The sequence below is a fragment of the Contarinia nasturtii genome, unplaced genomic scaffold, assembly GCF_009176525.2.
Source record: "Contarinia nasturtii isolate CC-2019 unplaced genomic scaffold, AAFC_CNas_1.1 Cnas_scaffold_864, whole genome shotgun sequence".
In the NCBI taxonomy this organism is placed as follows: domain Eukaryota; kingdom Metazoa; phylum Arthropoda; class Insecta; order Diptera; family Cecidomyiidae; genus Contarinia; species Contarinia nasturtii.
The window spans coordinates 110,038-126,740 of record NW_022198211.1 but is presented as its reverse complement, the minus strand read 5'-3'; the positions used below and the strand labels follow the sequence as shown (position 1 = coordinate 126,740).

The window sequence follows — 16,703 nt, the reverse complement described above, 5'->3', positions numbered from 1 at the left end:
CTTTTGTTCTCCTTTCGGGAGACGAATGCGACGTCGATGCTTTGATTTTTAAAACGCTTTGGTATGGTGCGCATTATCATACCGTTGTCGTCGCTCTTACACATACAAATTGAAATAGAGTTCGTAAAATGGTATGTCGCGCATCAACACACAGTTGTCGTCTTTTTCACGCACAAACAATGAAATGAGCTCGTAAAGGGAGACACATATAGTGAGCAAGCGTAGCCGCACAATGGGTGCGTCTGACGTAGCTTCATACGCTTGCATGTACCATATACATGAGATTCGCGATGAGAAAATATATATTCACCATATATTGAATTTTTTATAGAATTCAAAGTGAATTTAACAAAAAATACGAAAAATATGTAAATTTAAAGAAAAAATTATTTTTCTAGTTTTTTTTATTCAAAATAAATATTTATTTTTCTTTTAGTTTCGAATCCGTAAACTAACTTCAAGTTTATGTGTTTCGGTAAACTTTAATCGACCGTCCGTAAACTTTTAATAAGTTGAATATGTATAAAACATCAGGAAATTCAATAAAATGTAATAAATGTTTACCGACTTTTTTCTGTTTATATGATCCTTAAAGAAAATGAGGTTGAAACGTAAGAAATAACATGTGAATTAAGACACTTTCTTATGTATAAAAATACGCAGGCCAAAGAAGTAATTTTACTCATTGACTGTGTAAAACTATTTGTTTGGCTTGCGTATGTAAAATCTATGATATTGATATGAACAACAATAATTTGATGATCGGCTTTACAAATGTAGAATGTGTATGCGGACGTTTACACTTTTCAATCAATTTTTTTATCTCATTTACATCGATTTTCGGATGAATTCGTGACAATTTATGCAACATAACCAAAATAAAATATCGATTAAGAAATTTCAATTATATGATAATTGTTTCAGAAATTAGCGATATCGTCGATCATCGCGATCTATACTTCGACTTCTGCGTCCGTAATCTTTGCTTCCACTTCCGTAATCTTTGCTTCCACTGCCGCCACCTCTACTATGTTTGTAATGACGATCTCTTGGTGATCTCGAACGGGATTTTCTTTGACGATAATCGCGTTCACGGTCCCGTCTCGATTCGTATCTTTCATCATTTCGTCTCGTTTCGTGTCGTTCATCATTTCGTCTTGATTCATGTCTTTCATCAATTCGTCGCTTCATCATTTCACTTCGGTCTCTAGCGCCGCCACCACCGCCGCCACCACCGCCGCCACCGTCACGTTTTCGCTCAACACTTCGTTCCCGTCGTTCATTTCGTTTTTCAGGCTCACTTTGTGTTGAGCATGCATTTGCAGTTGAAAAATTTACATTGTGCTCTCGACAATAATTGTTCATTTTGGATTCAATTTGCTTCTGAATTGGAACTGGAATTCGAGGGAACAATGTGGAGAACCATTCGAGTTTTGTCAACCATAGGTACAGCATTTGTCCAATTGTCATCATCTATTCGAAGCAATGAAAAAAAAAACACGTCAGATCACGAAAAGGTTCATCATAGCATATGGAAATATATACGGAAAATGGGAGTCGATTTAAATTAATAATCGTTCATTACCTACCTGGCCACCTCCTGCTTTCACATCGATTTCTTCTTCATCTTGCAAATAGTCTTCGTACCAATCAAATAAATCACCGGGCGGCTGTGTAAAACGAACGTACATGAAGCCTAACGCTCTAATGTATGGCGAATCCGTATGTGACATTAAACCATTGACTTGCTTCCTAGTCAAACGTAATGTGTAAAGTTTGTACAACAAACAAAATGCAGAACTAACAATTCCACCAGCTCCAACTCCTCTAACCTGCAAAAATAGTAGATATATAAGTAAATCGTGATGAAGTTACCGTAAACAGTTTCAATTCAATCATTTATATATATTTTTCTCTAGCGAATCTGAAACATTACCTACCCCGCCACACATGCCAGTTTGACCAGATGTCTTGCGTGATCCACGTTCCCAAGGTTCCAAATGTTTAACTTGGTAGTAAATCTCGTCAATCACCTCATGGTATGTCTTTAGTTTAAACAAAGTAACTTTAAAATAACTAGAACTCTGAATATTTGTTAAAATTAGTGGATTTAAATTCATTGTTGATTCGTTGCCATTGAACGGCAAATTGTTACTCTGTTTTTTCCCCTTTTGCTGTCCATAATCTGAAATAATATCCAAGGATTAGATTGCTTATAGATAGTTGAGAATATTTAAAAATAATATCTATTAGAAAAATTGAAATTACTGTCACATGCAAACCAATGGAAGTTTTAGAACGTATAAAAACATTGTTCATATTATTTGGCAATGGTTGCACCATTATAAATCAATGAGAATTCTTTATCACACAAATCGATGAAACAACGTTAATTGCTTAGTCATTAATTCGACCATATCGTAAAAAAAATCGTTAAGAGCACTTTCAAGAAGAAGTTCCGATTGATGTTTTCGTTCTCGTATTCGCGTACGCTGTATTTCTGCTCACCTGAATGCTCCATCTTGTCAAAAAAAATTTAATTTATCTGTTCAATATTTATTTTTATTTTTTCTCTTTCGAACGCTGTCGCTTTTTCTTAATCTTTTGATGTATTTTGAACCAAAAAATCACTTTAAAACCGAATAAAAAATATTTGAAAGCCAAAACGATTTCAAACGCTCTTTCGTGGTGGACAGCTTTTGAACAATTGCCTTTACTATCATAAAGAAAAAATGGCGTTCATTAAAACCGCATCGACTAGGAGGACCTCTTTCAATAGGCCTTTCATTCGACAGACTACAGTCTTAAGGTTGATTCACATACCTATTTTTGAAAATTGGTTTTTTATTTATTATTTTGCAAAATGAGTTCATTCAAATTTCACTATATAATAAAATTTTTTTATTTCAATTTGAAACAAATATAGAGATTATTTTTTTCTGTAGAAATCAGCTGTCAGCTTTTACTTTTGCCAAATCGTTTCCAATTTTCGCTGTTTTTCCAATTGTAAAAGAAAAACTTTCACGGCTTCAAAGACAGTGTGTTTCACAATGTCAAATATTGATTTGTATTTTTCAAAGAATCGACTGACTTGAATTTATGGATGAAAGGTCAACATTTAATGACCTCAGTCGATCCAAGTCTTTCAAACGTTGAGACGAGTTCAACTCGACTGCATCGGCAATTTTACTGCAACATGTGTTGTTTTCTGAATAATTTGGCCTGCCTGCACAAAATGAAACGAAAACGAAAACATTATTATGAAAATGTGGATGATTTGAAAATGTACATTAGTTTAACTTATCATTACCTGTAGCTGCTGCGCCCAATGGAGATGATTTAAAAGTGTCCGAGAGTGACATCAAACCTTGTTGATCTTTTGCTTTGAGCTTATGGCTTGGCCTTGATGGTTCTGCAACAAATGATTTTCACCGTAAAAGATTTCAATTTTGCACAAAATTTTATTTCGCAATGCTTGTAAGCCTCGACCACTTGTTGCCGAATGCAAATCAGATCGACCGAACATTTTCCCATATTCCTGCTTCACGTGATATACACATCAAAATTCTGATTAACACAAGTAAACAAATAAATAAATGAAAAATCGATATTTTAGCATTTTTTTTACATTTATTTTGCACGTATGGTATATAGGTGCCGTTTTTTTTTGATGAATGTTTTGCTGATTTATTTACATGAATAAAATTATGTTATGACAAGATATTTCTATAAATAAATTAGAATTATTGGTTATTATGCTCTAGTTGAGAAATACAATGTATATGTTGTGCTAGAACCATTTTAACTTTAAATGGCTCCACCAAAATACTGAAAACAATGGAAATTAACGGGCGTTTTTGGACTGGAACAACTATACAAAAATTCGTCACTGTGTAATTGAGTTTGCAGCGTGGGTTCGCTGGCACTTCTGTGAATTTTTGGCAAAGTTCGAAGCATTGTTTCCAGCATATTTAAAATCAGACGGAATAATGGCCTTTCATCGCGATTTAATTTCATACAGTCTTCTGCCAAACGTTTCAGCGCTTGTGGACAGTCTGATCGCACTTTCGTTAAATCGGGTCGCAGAACACCACGACCAACTTTCAACAAAATCTCATCTTTGTTATTTATATGATTGTAGGGTAGTTGAAGAGTTAGCAATTCATACATCACAATTCCAAAAGCATAAACATCACTTTGAAATGAGTATGGATTTGATTCTCGCATTCGTATCACTTCTGGTGCCATCCTGCCGAGGATAAAAAACACAATGAAAACCGTCACATTTGATGTTTAGGTTGAATTTTGTCTTTTCATTTTTAAATTACCAAATTAAACTGCCTGTTGGATATTCAGATTGTTGTTCCCCAGACCAGCGAGCCTTTGCAGTTGCAAGCCCGAAATCACCGATTTTTACCGATAAATCTTCGTGTAAGAAAATGTTGTAACTCTTGAGATCACGATGTATGATATTTTTGGCATGTAAGTAATCCATTCCTTGAGCCACTTGACGTGCAATGTCAATCAATGTATTCAGTTCGAACCGTGACTCGTTCACGTGAATATGTTTAAACAGGGTACTGCCGTCACACCATTGAGTTACAATTGCTAACGATGGCTTACTAACGCATCCCATGAACAATAAAATGTTACAGTGGCGCGTCTTTTTCAGCATTGCAACCTCATTTTTGAATGCCTGCAAGTGAGCAGGACTCGGTGTTTTTACTTTCAAAATCTTTACGGCAACCGGTCCATGCCAATGAGCTCGGTACACAGTTCCAAAACTACCTGATCCTGTATGATTAGGAGTATTTACAAAAAACAAAACTTATGAGCTTGATGTAATAAATTTCTTTAAATGGTTTACTTTACCTATACGAGGTCCCATAAGAATCTCCTCTGCTTGAATGTTCTACAAATATAAATACGAAATGTTAATGACGACATGAAAATTATTGTTTTCAAAAAGTTAGTTCACTTGCCCAGTTTTCATCAGTCGGTTTTTGCTCACGTGGAGATAAAAGATTTTTATTGCTTTCGTCAGCCGAACGTGCTCGCTGACGTTTCACATGTTTTAACGTATTAGTGGGTGATGCTTGTGTTGAATGTGAATGTTCTTGACTTGACTGAGTCTACAAGTAAAAAAAATGTTCACAATTAGATTTTTCGGAATATTCTCTTTTTTTATCGCTGAATAAACTCACGAAATCCATGGGTCCTCTTGTCAATTGAAGAAGTCTCGACTGGTCAGACGATGTTTTAACATTATTTATACACACATTAGGCGCTGAATTTGATCGATCTTGTTGATTTAGAGATCGGGGATGTCTAAAATAAAATCACGAATAAATTAAAAATTCTTCTATAGAACGATACAAAATGGGGGATTTAATTAAGGGCCTTACCTTTCTTGATCACCTAAACCTAATCCATTTACATTTCGTATACCACAGTCAGGATTTTGAGATAATAACAATTGATAGTAACTATCCATGTGTATTTGATGACACAATGGAGGAACTTTGTCAGCGCATCTTTGATGGAATCGATAATTGCATTGTGTACAATAGAAGCCAGTGAATAATAAACGACGACAACACTCACAAAACGCTAACGAAAAGAATGTTTTTCGTACGAACTGTAAAATATTTGAGAAAAAAACAGCTTGTTAGTATCAAATTGATTTTAAAACATCGTTCAAATAGTACCTGATGAGAAATGTGTGTCATAATTGGACATTTATCAGTGACCTTAACGTAGACCTCTTCGGCACGTATTAAACTGATATCGGTATCCCAATGAATTGGTTTGTCTCGACTAAGAGTTGTTACCTCACACATTTCACATGTTAAATTACGTCGTTTTAATGCTTTACTCAATGCATCTCGCAATCGAAGACCGGGAATCACTTGAACAGATGTTCTTTGCTGATTTGGCAAATGAGCACGTAAAAATATTTTCGGTTGTCTACTCAATGTTTCAATATTGTTTCGCACCTATTTAATTAAAAAATAAAGAGAATTTTTAACTGACATTAAATTACCAGTCGTCTCAAAAACGACATTTTTAATTGAAATTTCTTCTTTGTGTCGCAAATCTATATATCTTTGTTTCTTGATTACCTCAAATAATAACTGTTCTTCTGGTGGTTCAGGTGATTCATTTTGCTGCATTTTTTCGCTGAGCTCAAGTTTCTTCTCTTCGAGTTCATGTAATCGTGAAGTAAGCTCCTGATATTCGGAAATATACATGGGCGGTGGATCCTGTCTGTTGGCAAATTTTGCATTTAGTGCATCGATATTACGGCTGGTTACAATAATCACAGATTCTATGTTCCGTAGCTCTTCAGTCATGGGATCAATCATTAAATCGTCGGTATCGTCAGATGGCGATGACATTTTTTCGTTACTATACATAATCGACGGTGCTTGACAATCTCTTGTGTAAAATATTGTCTGACTCAGTCAGCCGGCTAATTTGGAACGTTCGGACGGTCTGTATGTGATTGCTTTGAACAAAAAAGACGAATATAGTCAACTTTGCAATCAGAAGACTAACGTCCCAAAAGAGCCGACTGTGATGATTTGAAAATTTGTATGAACCAGTCAACTTTAATCAACTTAGCCAATTATAGTCGAATTAATTCATTTATACTTGACTGACTGTAAGTCACTTGTTTTTACACACGCGTATTATTTGGATTTTCATTCAACTTTCTAATTCACGATGTTTATTTTATTACACATTTATGGAATTTTAACAATTTGTAAGGATGGCTTTTATTTAGCAAAATAATTTGAGATAATTAATGATATTTATTTAAACACTTTTTCAATGTTCTTTGTTCTGTTGTTATTCATCTAGTGAATATGTATTATACAGGAGCAAACACAACTGTCAATTTTACTATCTGCAGTTGGCTGCGTATGGGCATAAGGTTCAGTATACATGCCAAGGCCCGAAAAGGCTTACAAACTATTTTTGCTATTGTATCTACAGAATATAATGTTTTATTTTGTAAATTCTTATTTGTTTCATGCGGTGTTTCTACATTATTTTCCGTTAATTTAGGCAAATCGTATGAAACAAATAAGAATTTACAAAATAAAACATAATATAAAAACAATCGTTTAGATATACAATTACAAAAATAGATTTTAAGCTTTTTCGGGCCTCATATTATATACTGGACCTTATGCCTATACGCGGCCAACTTCAGATAATAAGATTGACATTTGTAAAAATCATTATTCATCTCAAAGTAGCAGCTACTCGCTTCGCTCGCTTGTAGTAGCTAACCCACTCAAATAATACTTCAAGGACAAACAAATTTTTTCATATTGGACTCATAAGATTCCTTGAAAAATATAAAAACTATTATAGCTCTCACATTTTTTTCATATTTCATGGTTACTCGCTCTCAAATTATGTCGCAATATGCAAATTAATTCTTATTTTTCTATAGCACGTCGATTGTTTCGTTCAAAACATATAAATAATAACGGCAGCCATACACCATACATGCAGAATAAATGTAAACAAAATGCCAAAATATCGATTTTTCCGTTTATTTATTTATTTTACTACTTGTTTACATAAAATCTACATTTAAAAATCGGCAATAACATTGAAATTGTCAATCAGAATTTTGATTATGAAGCAATTGGCCGAAAAGAAAATGGCTCCGGTCAAACATATAAACCCAAAAGTATTCCAGCCTTTAAATTCCAAAAGATATGCTGAATACAACCAAATCGCTTGGGCCGAACACCATAGGCCACAATACGACAGCGCCCTGTTCATTTTCATCGATTTCAAATTCTTCAAGCATATAGGTAAGATTGCCAAATACCAGATAAAGTATTGCGAAGTAACAACCGGATTGAAACAAACAACGACAAATGATTGCAGAAATATACAAAATCCAATCGTTTTACGATGCATTCCAAAGAACACATTAATCGAGAGTAAAATGAGCAATTGTGGTAAAAATGTTAAAATCTTTTCGATGTACATTGGTTTCGTATTCAAAAGATTCATATAAAAATATAAAGAGAAATTGTGGCGTGTATCTTTGCGCACCAAATGGTATAAATACGATTCATAAAGAAATTCAAAGCCGTATTTTTGGTAAAATAAAATTGTGAGCGCAAATAGTGTGGACAATGTTGAGAAAACCAACAGAATTTGTCTGCGATGGAATTGAAAAATAACGGTGAAAAATGTTTTTTGCCGCTGATTTGCTCCTCCTGTGCGATCATCCCCAAGATATAGGTAATATGCCAAACTAAACGCAAGTGGATACAGTCGAAAATGAATGGCAAGTCCATGAAATACTCCGGCAAGCAGTACATATGCGAAATTGTGCGATTTTGACCGTCGAATACTTCGTTGCAATGCAAAAATCGTAAGTAATATTAATAGGCTGGTTATTGCGTCACCATTTCCTCGTGTGGCGATAACAATCGCCATTGGATTATATAACCAGACTAATGAAGCCCACGTCGCTTGTTTATCATGTTTCGGTGTTAGATGAAATCGATGGTGAGCTGTCGTTTCCTGCAGGCGTTTATTTTTCTTCAACAAAGTATGGAGATGCTCATCGAGAATAATTTGCCGAATGACAATTCCAATCAAAATGTCGAAAATGGAGAATAGAATTTTTCCAAACGATGAATCACCTTACAAAAGGATCACTTACCGTTACACACCAATTTTAGCTGGTCTTTTAACCGGAAATATCATTGTGCATTCATCGTTTAGTATATGTCTAGCAGCATCAGTAACTACTTTATAGTCAATATCGGTGAAGGGAACTTCAGCATAACTATCTTGAAATTCTCCGTATACAATAAATGCTAAACGTATTAGAAAACTGGTTATCAAATGTTGTTTAAAGTATATACGATTAAATACCGTCGAAACTGTCAACATGAATTTGTTTTTGTTTTCCATAGTCTCTGTTAATCGATTGTTAGTGGTTCTCATGGTTGGCGACACGATTTAAGTTTTAGCTTAATTCAATTAATTATTTGATAATTTTGGTTCTAACCACTTGATTTTATTTACTTTTCTCTCTTCATCTACGTCTACAAATTCACTTTATTTCATTTACGCTTTGCAGCTTCATTCAAACAACGTTTGAACTCGATAAATTCTTTTTCACAAATGTTTTGTTTCACATTCAAATCTCTAGTAACACAAGTTGCATAAAGTGCTGCTGATGCTGAACATTTCGCTAGCAATGATGGATAATTTTGTAATCGTTGACGGGCTCGTTTTATATTTTCCATGCTTTTAAGATAGCTTCACGGCGCTTATCAGCTGGTATATCGTGAATAACGTCTTCGCGAATGAAGGCGTCGTAGATGGGACGAGAGAAAAATATAAGCAAAGCACCAATAGTTGAACCCCAAATTGTTATAAATGGATAGCGTTGGGCAAATTTTCGCTTTGGAATAATATAGGTCTGCCGGCGCGTTCTAGTTTGTGTTTTTGTATTTTGATCCATCTAATTTTCTAAACAAGGTATAAAAATAAATGTATTTCAATGGATTACTATTCGTACATTGATATAAGAAATTACAAACTTTTTACTGATTTTGCCGATTCTGATGTCTTTTTAGTGGGTTCTATATCGATACCTTCACAGCAAATGGATTTCCCCTTGTATTTTCGACAGCATTCACGCATCAACTCCAAAACCTCTTCACATGCAGACTCTTGATAATTATTTTCTGCGGGTATAAATGGTAATTTATCAGTTTCATTACAATGAAATCATGATTTTCACAAATTTCGGCATACCTTTTAAACACTTTTGTATCAAACACGCCTGTTTTTTGCATGGATCTTTTCTGGTGTTATTATACATGAGTGTTATGAAACTCGATGCGTGCAGTGCATTGATTGAATGATAATACTGTCAAAAATAAGAATATCTGTCAGCTAACCTTTACTTAACCGATTGTATCACGATAATTGACACATTTTCAGTCACATTTTGAAATATAATTATTTTTTTCGATTCTATTTTTAAATTAAATTAAAACTTTTTTGTATGAATTTCACGAAGAATTTCGGTTTTTAAGATACTTTCTTAATTATACTATTTTTTGTCAAAGGCCTATTCTAGTGTTCGTGGTGCCCTCTATAGAACTTTAAAAAAAATTGGCGCTAAATTTGACACTTGTGTAGTTTGTTTTGCATTCATGGATAGTATAAAAAATAAACCGAACTGGACAACATACACAATCAGCAAAAAAAAAAAATTAAAGGTGTTGAAATAAACGATGGATTTTGACTCAGATTCGGATGAATTGGCAGAACTTTTAAAAGCTGCAGCCGACGAAGGAGAAATAACTCTGAATGAAGACCTTCCATCGACTTCGGCTACTCTAACGGATCAGCAACAACAGCAAGAAAAGCCATTGGATAATGGAGTATTATCCACTCAGGTGGCCGATGAAAAGGCGAATGCAACGGTAAAATTAGCTGAAGAAGCGTACGATTCATCGGATGAGGAAGATTTACAAAACTTTTTCGAAAGAAAATACAACGAATATGGACGAGATATAAATACCATGCTAAAACGTAACGATGCGGTCCGAATGGATTCCATTGTTGGAAATGAGGTCAATAGAAACTTGCGACAATCGAACTTTACGTCAACTAGAAACCTTGCGGCAACGTCCATTGGCCACCCGGCAGCGACCAAAGCACCAGTGCCGGCCAAGGCTCCCGAAAAGTTGGAAAATATCTATACCGATCCAATTTTTGGTTTGCGATTAATTCAACCATTAATTTCAAGTACAACACTACGTGAACGAATGTTAGGACGTCAAGCTGTTGAATTAAGATACCTCCAACATCATTTGACCACCGCAGATTTATCGAAGGATTGGTGCATAAGCGGTGTTATCGTTAATAAAGGTCCTGTTTCGACAAGTAATGCAGGTTCACAATATGTAATCTGGCGATTGAGTGACTTGAAAGGTGACATGAAAACGGTGTCATTGTTTCTTTTTAAATCTGCATACAAGGAACTGTGGAAAACTGCTCAAGGCATGATCATTGCAGTTTTGAATCCACAAGTATTTTCGCGCAAAGACAACAACGGAGAGAGTTCACTATCGATTGACAGTGCACAACGTGTTATGATTTTGGGACGAAGCAAAGATTTTGGAATATGTAAATCGAAGAAGAAGAACGGCGAACCATGTACTGCCATCGTGAACTTGAGTCTATGCGAGTTTTGTGTATATCACGTGAAGCAAGAATATGGGAAAATGTCCGGTCGATCTGAATTGCAATCGGCAACAAGTGGTCGAGGTTTACAAGCATTGCGAAATAAAATTTTGGGAAAAAGTGAAGTCTTTTACGGTGGAAAATCGTTTGTCGCAGAACCGGCAAAGCCAAGCCACAAGCTCAAAGCAAAAGATCAACAACGTTTAATGTCACTCTCGGACACTTTTAAACAATCCCCATTAGGTGCAGCAACTACAGGTAATAATAAGTTAAACTAATGTACATTTTCAAATAATCCACATTTTGATAAAAATGTTTTCGTTTTCGTTTCATTTTGTGCAGGCAGGCCAAATTATTTAGCAAACAAAACGCGATGCAGTAAAATTGCCGATTCAGTAGAGTCGAATTCGTCTCAGCGAATGAAAGACTTGGATCGACTGAAGTCATTGAACGTTGACATTTCATCCATAAATTCAAGCCAAACGATCGTTTCAAAAGAGAATACTAATCAATCGTTGCCATTAAGAAATGCACCGTCTTTGAGCCGTGAAAGTTTTTCATTTACAATTGGAAAAACATCGAAGACTGGAAACGATTTGGCAAAAGCAAAAGCAGCTGCCATTTTACAGAAAAAACCAATTGAAAAATCAAATCCGAATTTCGTTAAATATAGAGGCACCGATGCTGGTAAAAAGCGTGCCCACAGTGCTCTTGAATCGGAGGAGGAAAATGCACAAAAGAAACAAAAACTGGCCGAAGAAGTGGAAAAATTTAAAAACGAGCGAATAAAACAATTAATTGCAGCGCGTTCGGCGCACACGGATTTAATCGAAGCGCACGAAATAAGCGTCAAAGATCAGTATTTCAATAAACTAGAGAAAAAAGAAGCAATGGAAGAGAAAATGTTGAATACAACTAAAATGGAGTGTAAAGCAGTCATTTGTTTACAATGTAAATATAAGGCATTCTCGGCCGCACAGCGATGCAAAGACGAAAGGCATACATTGAAAGTGGTTGATGCTGAAAAACGCTTCTTTGAATGCGAAGATTGTGGAAATCGAACCATCAGTCTATTTAGAATACCCAAAATTACTTGCAGCAATTGCCAAGGCTCACGTTGGAAGCGTACCGGCATGATCAAAGACAAAAGCGTACTCAAACCCGATCAACCTCTATCAATTCGCGGCGATGAAGAGGTCTTTTTGGGAGGCTTATCATCTGGTGGAAATATTAATTTATGCGTTTCCGATGACTAATGTAATGTTTTAAATCATGACATTTATTTTACATTTATCTAAATAAAATCTTGAATACATGCACAAATTAAAATAATCATTTAATAACCATTTTTTGTTTAACTAACTATAATTTTTAAATGTTAATTCATTTCTTATTGATGTGAATTTAATTGAGATAATTGCGATCGCGGCATGAATAGTGTACAATTGTTCCGTTTGATTGTCGAACGAATGCACTTTGATTTGTGAATTTCTTGGAACAAACGGGGCAAACACTAAACTCCGATACTAAAACGCTTCGCGATTCAACATGCATACGTTTTTCTTGAAGCTGGAAAAAAGGATTGAATGGAATGATATATCAAATCTGTTTCAAATTAGAATCAATTCATTTATATACCTGAAGATTTGATGCGTAAAGTAAACCTTTTAATACTTGATTGTTGCGTCGACGTTCGAGAGAATGATGCAAAGCCGTTTCCAAAAATGGTCGCAAACGTATGATGGGAATTTCACTGGGTAGAATTTGTAAAACAGAGTACGGATTAAATTTGGTGGCATGTTGCTCGAGCAGCTCCAACACTGCATCCACATTTGGTTGAAGGCATCTTGGATGCAAATCGACCCCTGTGTATGGTGGTGTTGTTGGCGGCTTTAAAAGTATTTCGATTAACTGGATGAATATAGTTTTTGCTGCATCCGGATCAGAGTTATACACATTAACACAATAATCTACTGCTTTCGTTACATCACCAAGAATTTGAACATGAATTGCCAACACTTTTTCGTGGCGCTTGAGTTTTCCCAAGATGATTGAGCGCTCTTCAAACAAATCGTTTTCAGGAAAATTCTTTAAAACTGTTTCTGGATGCAAGTGATCGTATTTTTTGAGAAAATCAATCAATTTGTCCCGGACATTTTGGCTGGCAATTTCTTTTTGTCTGTGATAAAAAGTAAACATGTCTTATTTTTTTTGTGAACGAATCATTTCTAAAAACATGCACTCACTTGACATCACTGCCAGTTGGGCTATTTTTTATGTCGGCACGCAATTCATTGTATGTTTCGCGATACTGTTGAATCAATATGTTATGGAATAGAGCCTTCTTTTCGTTCCACACAAATATGATATGTTCCAAGTACGGTGTAACAAGACCCTTGTGGTTTTTCAGCAAATAGTCAAGCACCTCAGCACGATGCAAATTCTCAACTTCGGGTACATCTTCGGTGAAAATACGCAGACCATCTTCGGGATTTTTCTCTGGGAACGAAATTTAAGATTGTTTTTGAAATAAATGAATTACAATATCCAATGATAACAACATTTACCTATGACATAACTAGCAAACTCAAATATTAAATGTCTGTTGGCTTGTCCAAGATGTTGAAGATACTGAACAGTACGTTCATGACCGAATAGACTCGAACTTGGGACTTCAGCTTGTGTTTGAAGCAATTGTAAGGCTTTTTTGTGATGGCCTTTTGTTTGATAGAGAATGATTAATTCGCCATATTTTTCATATTGTTGTAGTGTTTTTTCGGACTCTTCCAAATGGCAATGATTCATACGAATCACACTTGCAACTAGTGAATCATTCGTCTGAAATTAAATCGGAGCAATTTTATATATCTACTAATCTTTGATGATAATGCTGTATACGCACCTGCAAGTAACATTTCAAAAGGGTTGTATCGATGATTGAGAGTAAATAGTTTTTGCTGGAACTCTTTTTATCTGTGTTCTGCATTTGGCGCAGCAAATCAAATCGAACTTCGGTCAAGTATTCAATCAATGCCAATAGAGCCATTTCCAAATCTTTACCATCTAAAATCGGTAGACTTGACTTTGCCAATGAAGACTGATTTAGCTTCGTTGCGACCGAGTCTTTTGGAAATAAGTTTGGAAATAATCGAATGACATCGCATGGATCAGTTTCTAATTTTATGAATTCTTGCATTGATTCCTTAAAAAATTTATTAGAGAACAGATCGATAGCGTACAACGTTTGAATGCGATGTTTTTCTTTCACTTTTTCCTCAGAATTTTCATACGATAATTCCTATTTACCAAAGAAAAATAAATTTAACCATTTTATGGAACGATTTTCAATTCATCTACTCACCGTCAACTGTAAAGCTAACTGAAATTTCTTGTGTTGCAAAAGATTTTGACACTGCTTTTGTATATCAACTCCTTGAATGCAATAGAGCTGTGTAACCGATGCGGCAAAAAGCAATCCCTTTTTCGATCTAACCAAATGTCTTGCCTTTTGTATTTCTGATAGGCTTTGAATGAAAGTGTCTTTCATCGAACCGGATGCATCCAACACGCGAACTTCCACGCCGTTGGGTAGTAGTCCAATGGCGTACGGTGCATCCCATACTGAATATTTAACCACAATAAAATCAAAATGTTACAAAACCACTTACAATGCAGAATTCACGGTAAATAAAACGTTACCAAGCTGATTAACTGGATGAGACCAAGCAAAAGACTTGAACGATTTATTTGCATTGTCTTGAGTCACTTGATTCTTAAGCATTTTTCCACTCGCCATATTGGAGTCAGGCAAAATTGAGCTTTTCGGATCGACAGCGATGAGAAACTCATCTTTCACAACAGCAAACATTTCGTTGATAATTTCAATACAGGGGTCAATTGTTTTCGACGAGCTCGTTGGAAACAGTTCATTTTTTTGTGGTTTTTCTGATGAAATCTGAAATAAAAAATCATTTATTTGAATAATTTCAATCATTATTCCAAACATATTCCATAAACTTACATCATAAACGATGTAATCCGTTTTAAAACCAATGCAAACTGAATTTTCAAACCAAACTACTGCTCTTGGTGTGTCATCCAGTTGAATAGCTTCACGATATGGAAGTAATTTATCATGTTTCCAATACCAAAATTGCAATTGTCGTTTAATAACTACACAAAGTCGTACAACTAATGCCATTTCACCGGTTAACGATGTGGATCGGTTAACATTCAAAGCAAATAATGATGCACCTTTTGTACTACTATTGGAATGTACAACTGGAAAATTATGACGAGCGATGTCATGAATGGAAACAAGTCCATCGGTCAAACTGAAGAGCAATTGATATTCGGGTATGACGTCGATTTGCGTGATGGGCTTCTTACTGAAATTTTTATCATATTGTAATAGTTGAAGGTCCATTTTACATTCGTTGAGATTTTGCTCAACTGCATAAGAAAGTAAATGGCCCTGGCGCGTTCCCAACAACACATTGTTATCTGAAAATAGAGCATAAAAATTAGACAAATCAGCCGAAGATATACGCTTTTGTTTGCGTTTGCAGGGCGTATCTTCAATACAAACCATAACAAGCCAATGACTCGATTTGAACTGGAAGCGAAGTTGGTTGAGAGACTGTATATGCCTCGTGTGTAGTTTTTTCATCAGAAGCCATATTCAATTACTTTTATATTACTATTTTTCTTTCTTTCTTTAACACCGCAAAATTCGTCGTCACTTTGTTTGAAATCTCAATAAGTTTTGATGGTAATCAAATTTATTGAATCATTGTTTTTGATTGTATGACGTTTAAATGTCAACAGAATCGAGTGAAATGTCATTGAAATAATGGCTCGTTCATAGTTCAATAGTCGAGCTTTCAACCGGCACTTTCAATCGGAACCGATTTTTAAAGTGAAATTTATGAATTGTTGCCCATTTTTGAAAAAAAAAAAAAAAAAAAAATGAAAATAATTTTTTATCCTCAATACAAATAAAGTTTTTATTGGATCGCTGTTTCCGTCCAGGGGGAAAATATTAAAATATTATTTGTAAAAATATAGGAATGCACTTGGGCTTGCACATAAAAAGACATTTTTTATAGTCTCGTTATCAAACATAGCAGCACTTTTTTTCTGCCGTCCACTCACCACGTCAATGGACAAATAGAAGACGTGCAGCACGCAAAGTGCTAACACAACAAATTCGATGAGAAACATTAACCGAGAATGGTACTGCAAAAAAACGAATATGTAGCTGCTTTCAAACAAATGACATATAGTACGTTAATGTGAGATGTAATTAAATGAAATTACATTTTATGTGACTGGCAGTCACTGACTGCACAACCACGATAAATTTCTTGGTTCTGCACTTCAGCAAATATAAGGATGCGATTGATTGAACAAATCAAACTCTCTTTTCAGCGGATACCAATAATTTCATGACTATT

At 35.1% G+C, this 16,703-nt stretch overlaps 7 protein-coding genes across 9 annotated transcripts; 1 reads left to right on the top strand and 6 right to left on the bottom strand.

Annotated features, from left to right (window-relative positions):
• Positions 1-369: 369 nt before the first annotated feature.
• LOC116342310 (pre-mRNA-splicing factor 38B) lies at positions 370-2,708 on the bottom strand. 2 transcript variants are annotated; one of them, XM_031769851.1, is made up of 4 exons: positions 2,509-2,708; positions 1,941-2,185; positions 1,590-1,832; positions 370-1,473 (listed from the first exon to the last, which is right to left on the bottom strand). In XM_031769851.1, the coding sequence occupies exons 1-4, from the start codon at positions 2,519-2,521 to the stop codon at positions 928-930; spliced, it is 1,047 nt and encodes a 348-aa protein (XP_031625711.1). In that variant the 5' UTR covers positions 2,522-2,708; the 3' UTR covers positions 370-927. The 2 variants fall into 2 exon arrangements, with proteins under 2 accessions (XP_031625711.1, XP_031625713.1); XM_031769853.1 differs by having other exon boundaries at positions 1,246-1,473; positions 1,586-1,832.
• A 942-nt stretch (positions 2,709-3,650) lies between these two features.
• Positions 3,651-6,876, bottom strand: LOC116342361 (raf homolog serine/threonine-protein kinase Raf). The gene is made up of 8 exons (XM_031769932.1): positions 6,123-6,876; positions 5,709-5,996; positions 5,406-5,638; positions 5,205-5,328; positions 4,983-5,132; positions 4,873-4,912; positions 4,329-4,794; positions 3,651-4,249 (listed from the first exon to the last, which is right to left on the bottom strand). Exons 1-8 carry the CDS (start codon positions 6,414-6,416, stop codon positions 3,808-3,810), a joined length of 2,037 nt encoding a protein of 678 aa, XP_031625792.1. The 5' UTR covers positions 6,417-6,876; the 3' UTR covers positions 3,651-3,807.
• A 676-nt stretch (positions 6,877-7,552) lies between these two features.
• Positions 7,553-9,002, bottom strand: LOC116342591 (GPI mannosyltransferase 1). Its single transcript, XM_031770269.1, is given in 1 exon segment — positions 7,553-9,002. A coding segment is annotated over 1 exon segment (1,380 nt). The 5' UTR covers positions 8,989-9,002; the 3' UTR covers positions 7,553-7,608.
• Positions 9,003-9,039: 37 nt separating this feature from the next.
• Positions 9,040-9,319, bottom strand: LOC116342593. Its single transcript, XM_031770272.1, has one exon. It carries the CDS (start codon positions 9,291-9,293, stop codon positions 9,108-9,110), a length of 186 nt encoding a protein of 61 aa, XP_031626132.1. The 5' UTR covers positions 9,294-9,319; the 3' UTR covers positions 9,040-9,107.
• Positions 9,290-10,005, bottom strand: LOC116342592 (cx9C motif-containing protein 4). 2 transcript variants are annotated; one of them, XM_031770270.1, is made up of 3 exons: positions 9,808-10,005; positions 9,598-9,737; positions 9,290-9,519 (listed from the first exon to the last, which is right to left on the bottom strand). In XM_031770270.1, exons 1-3 carry the CDS (start codon positions 9,872-9,874, stop codon positions 9,421-9,423), a joined length of 306 nt encoding a protein of 101 aa, XP_031626130.1. In that variant the 5' UTR covers positions 9,875-10,005; the 3' UTR covers positions 9,290-9,420. The 2 variants fall into 2 exon arrangements, with proteins under 2 accessions (XP_031626130.1, XP_031626131.1); XM_031770271.1 differs by having other exon boundaries at positions 9,386-9,519; positions 9,591-9,737; positions 9,808-9,979.
• A 203-nt stretch (positions 10,006-10,208) lies between these two features.
• LOC116342509 (protein MCM10 homolog) lies at positions 10,209-12,570 on the top strand. The gene is made up of 2 exons (XM_031770156.1): positions 10,209-11,505; positions 11,590-12,570. The coding sequence occupies exons 1-2, from the start codon at positions 10,293-10,295 to the stop codon at positions 12,501-12,503; spliced, it is 2,127 nt and encodes a 708-aa protein (XP_031626016.1). The 5' UTR covers positions 10,209-10,292; the 3' UTR covers positions 12,504-12,570.
• Positions 12,563-16,039, bottom strand: LOC116342508 (vam6/Vps39-like protein). The gene is made up of 9 exons (XM_031770155.1): positions 15,836-16,039; positions 15,269-15,750; positions 14,947-15,202; positions 14,609-14,868; positions 14,150-14,545; positions 13,815-14,085; positions 13,494-13,746; positions 12,886-13,426; positions 12,563-12,816 (listed from the first exon to the last, which is right to left on the bottom strand). Exons 1-9 carry the CDS (start codon positions 15,924-15,926, stop codon positions 12,652-12,654), a joined length of 2,715 nt encoding a protein of 904 aa, XP_031626015.1. The 5' UTR covers positions 15,927-16,039; the 3' UTR covers positions 12,563-12,651.
• Between the last annotated feature and the right edge of the window lie 664 nt (positions 16,040-16,703).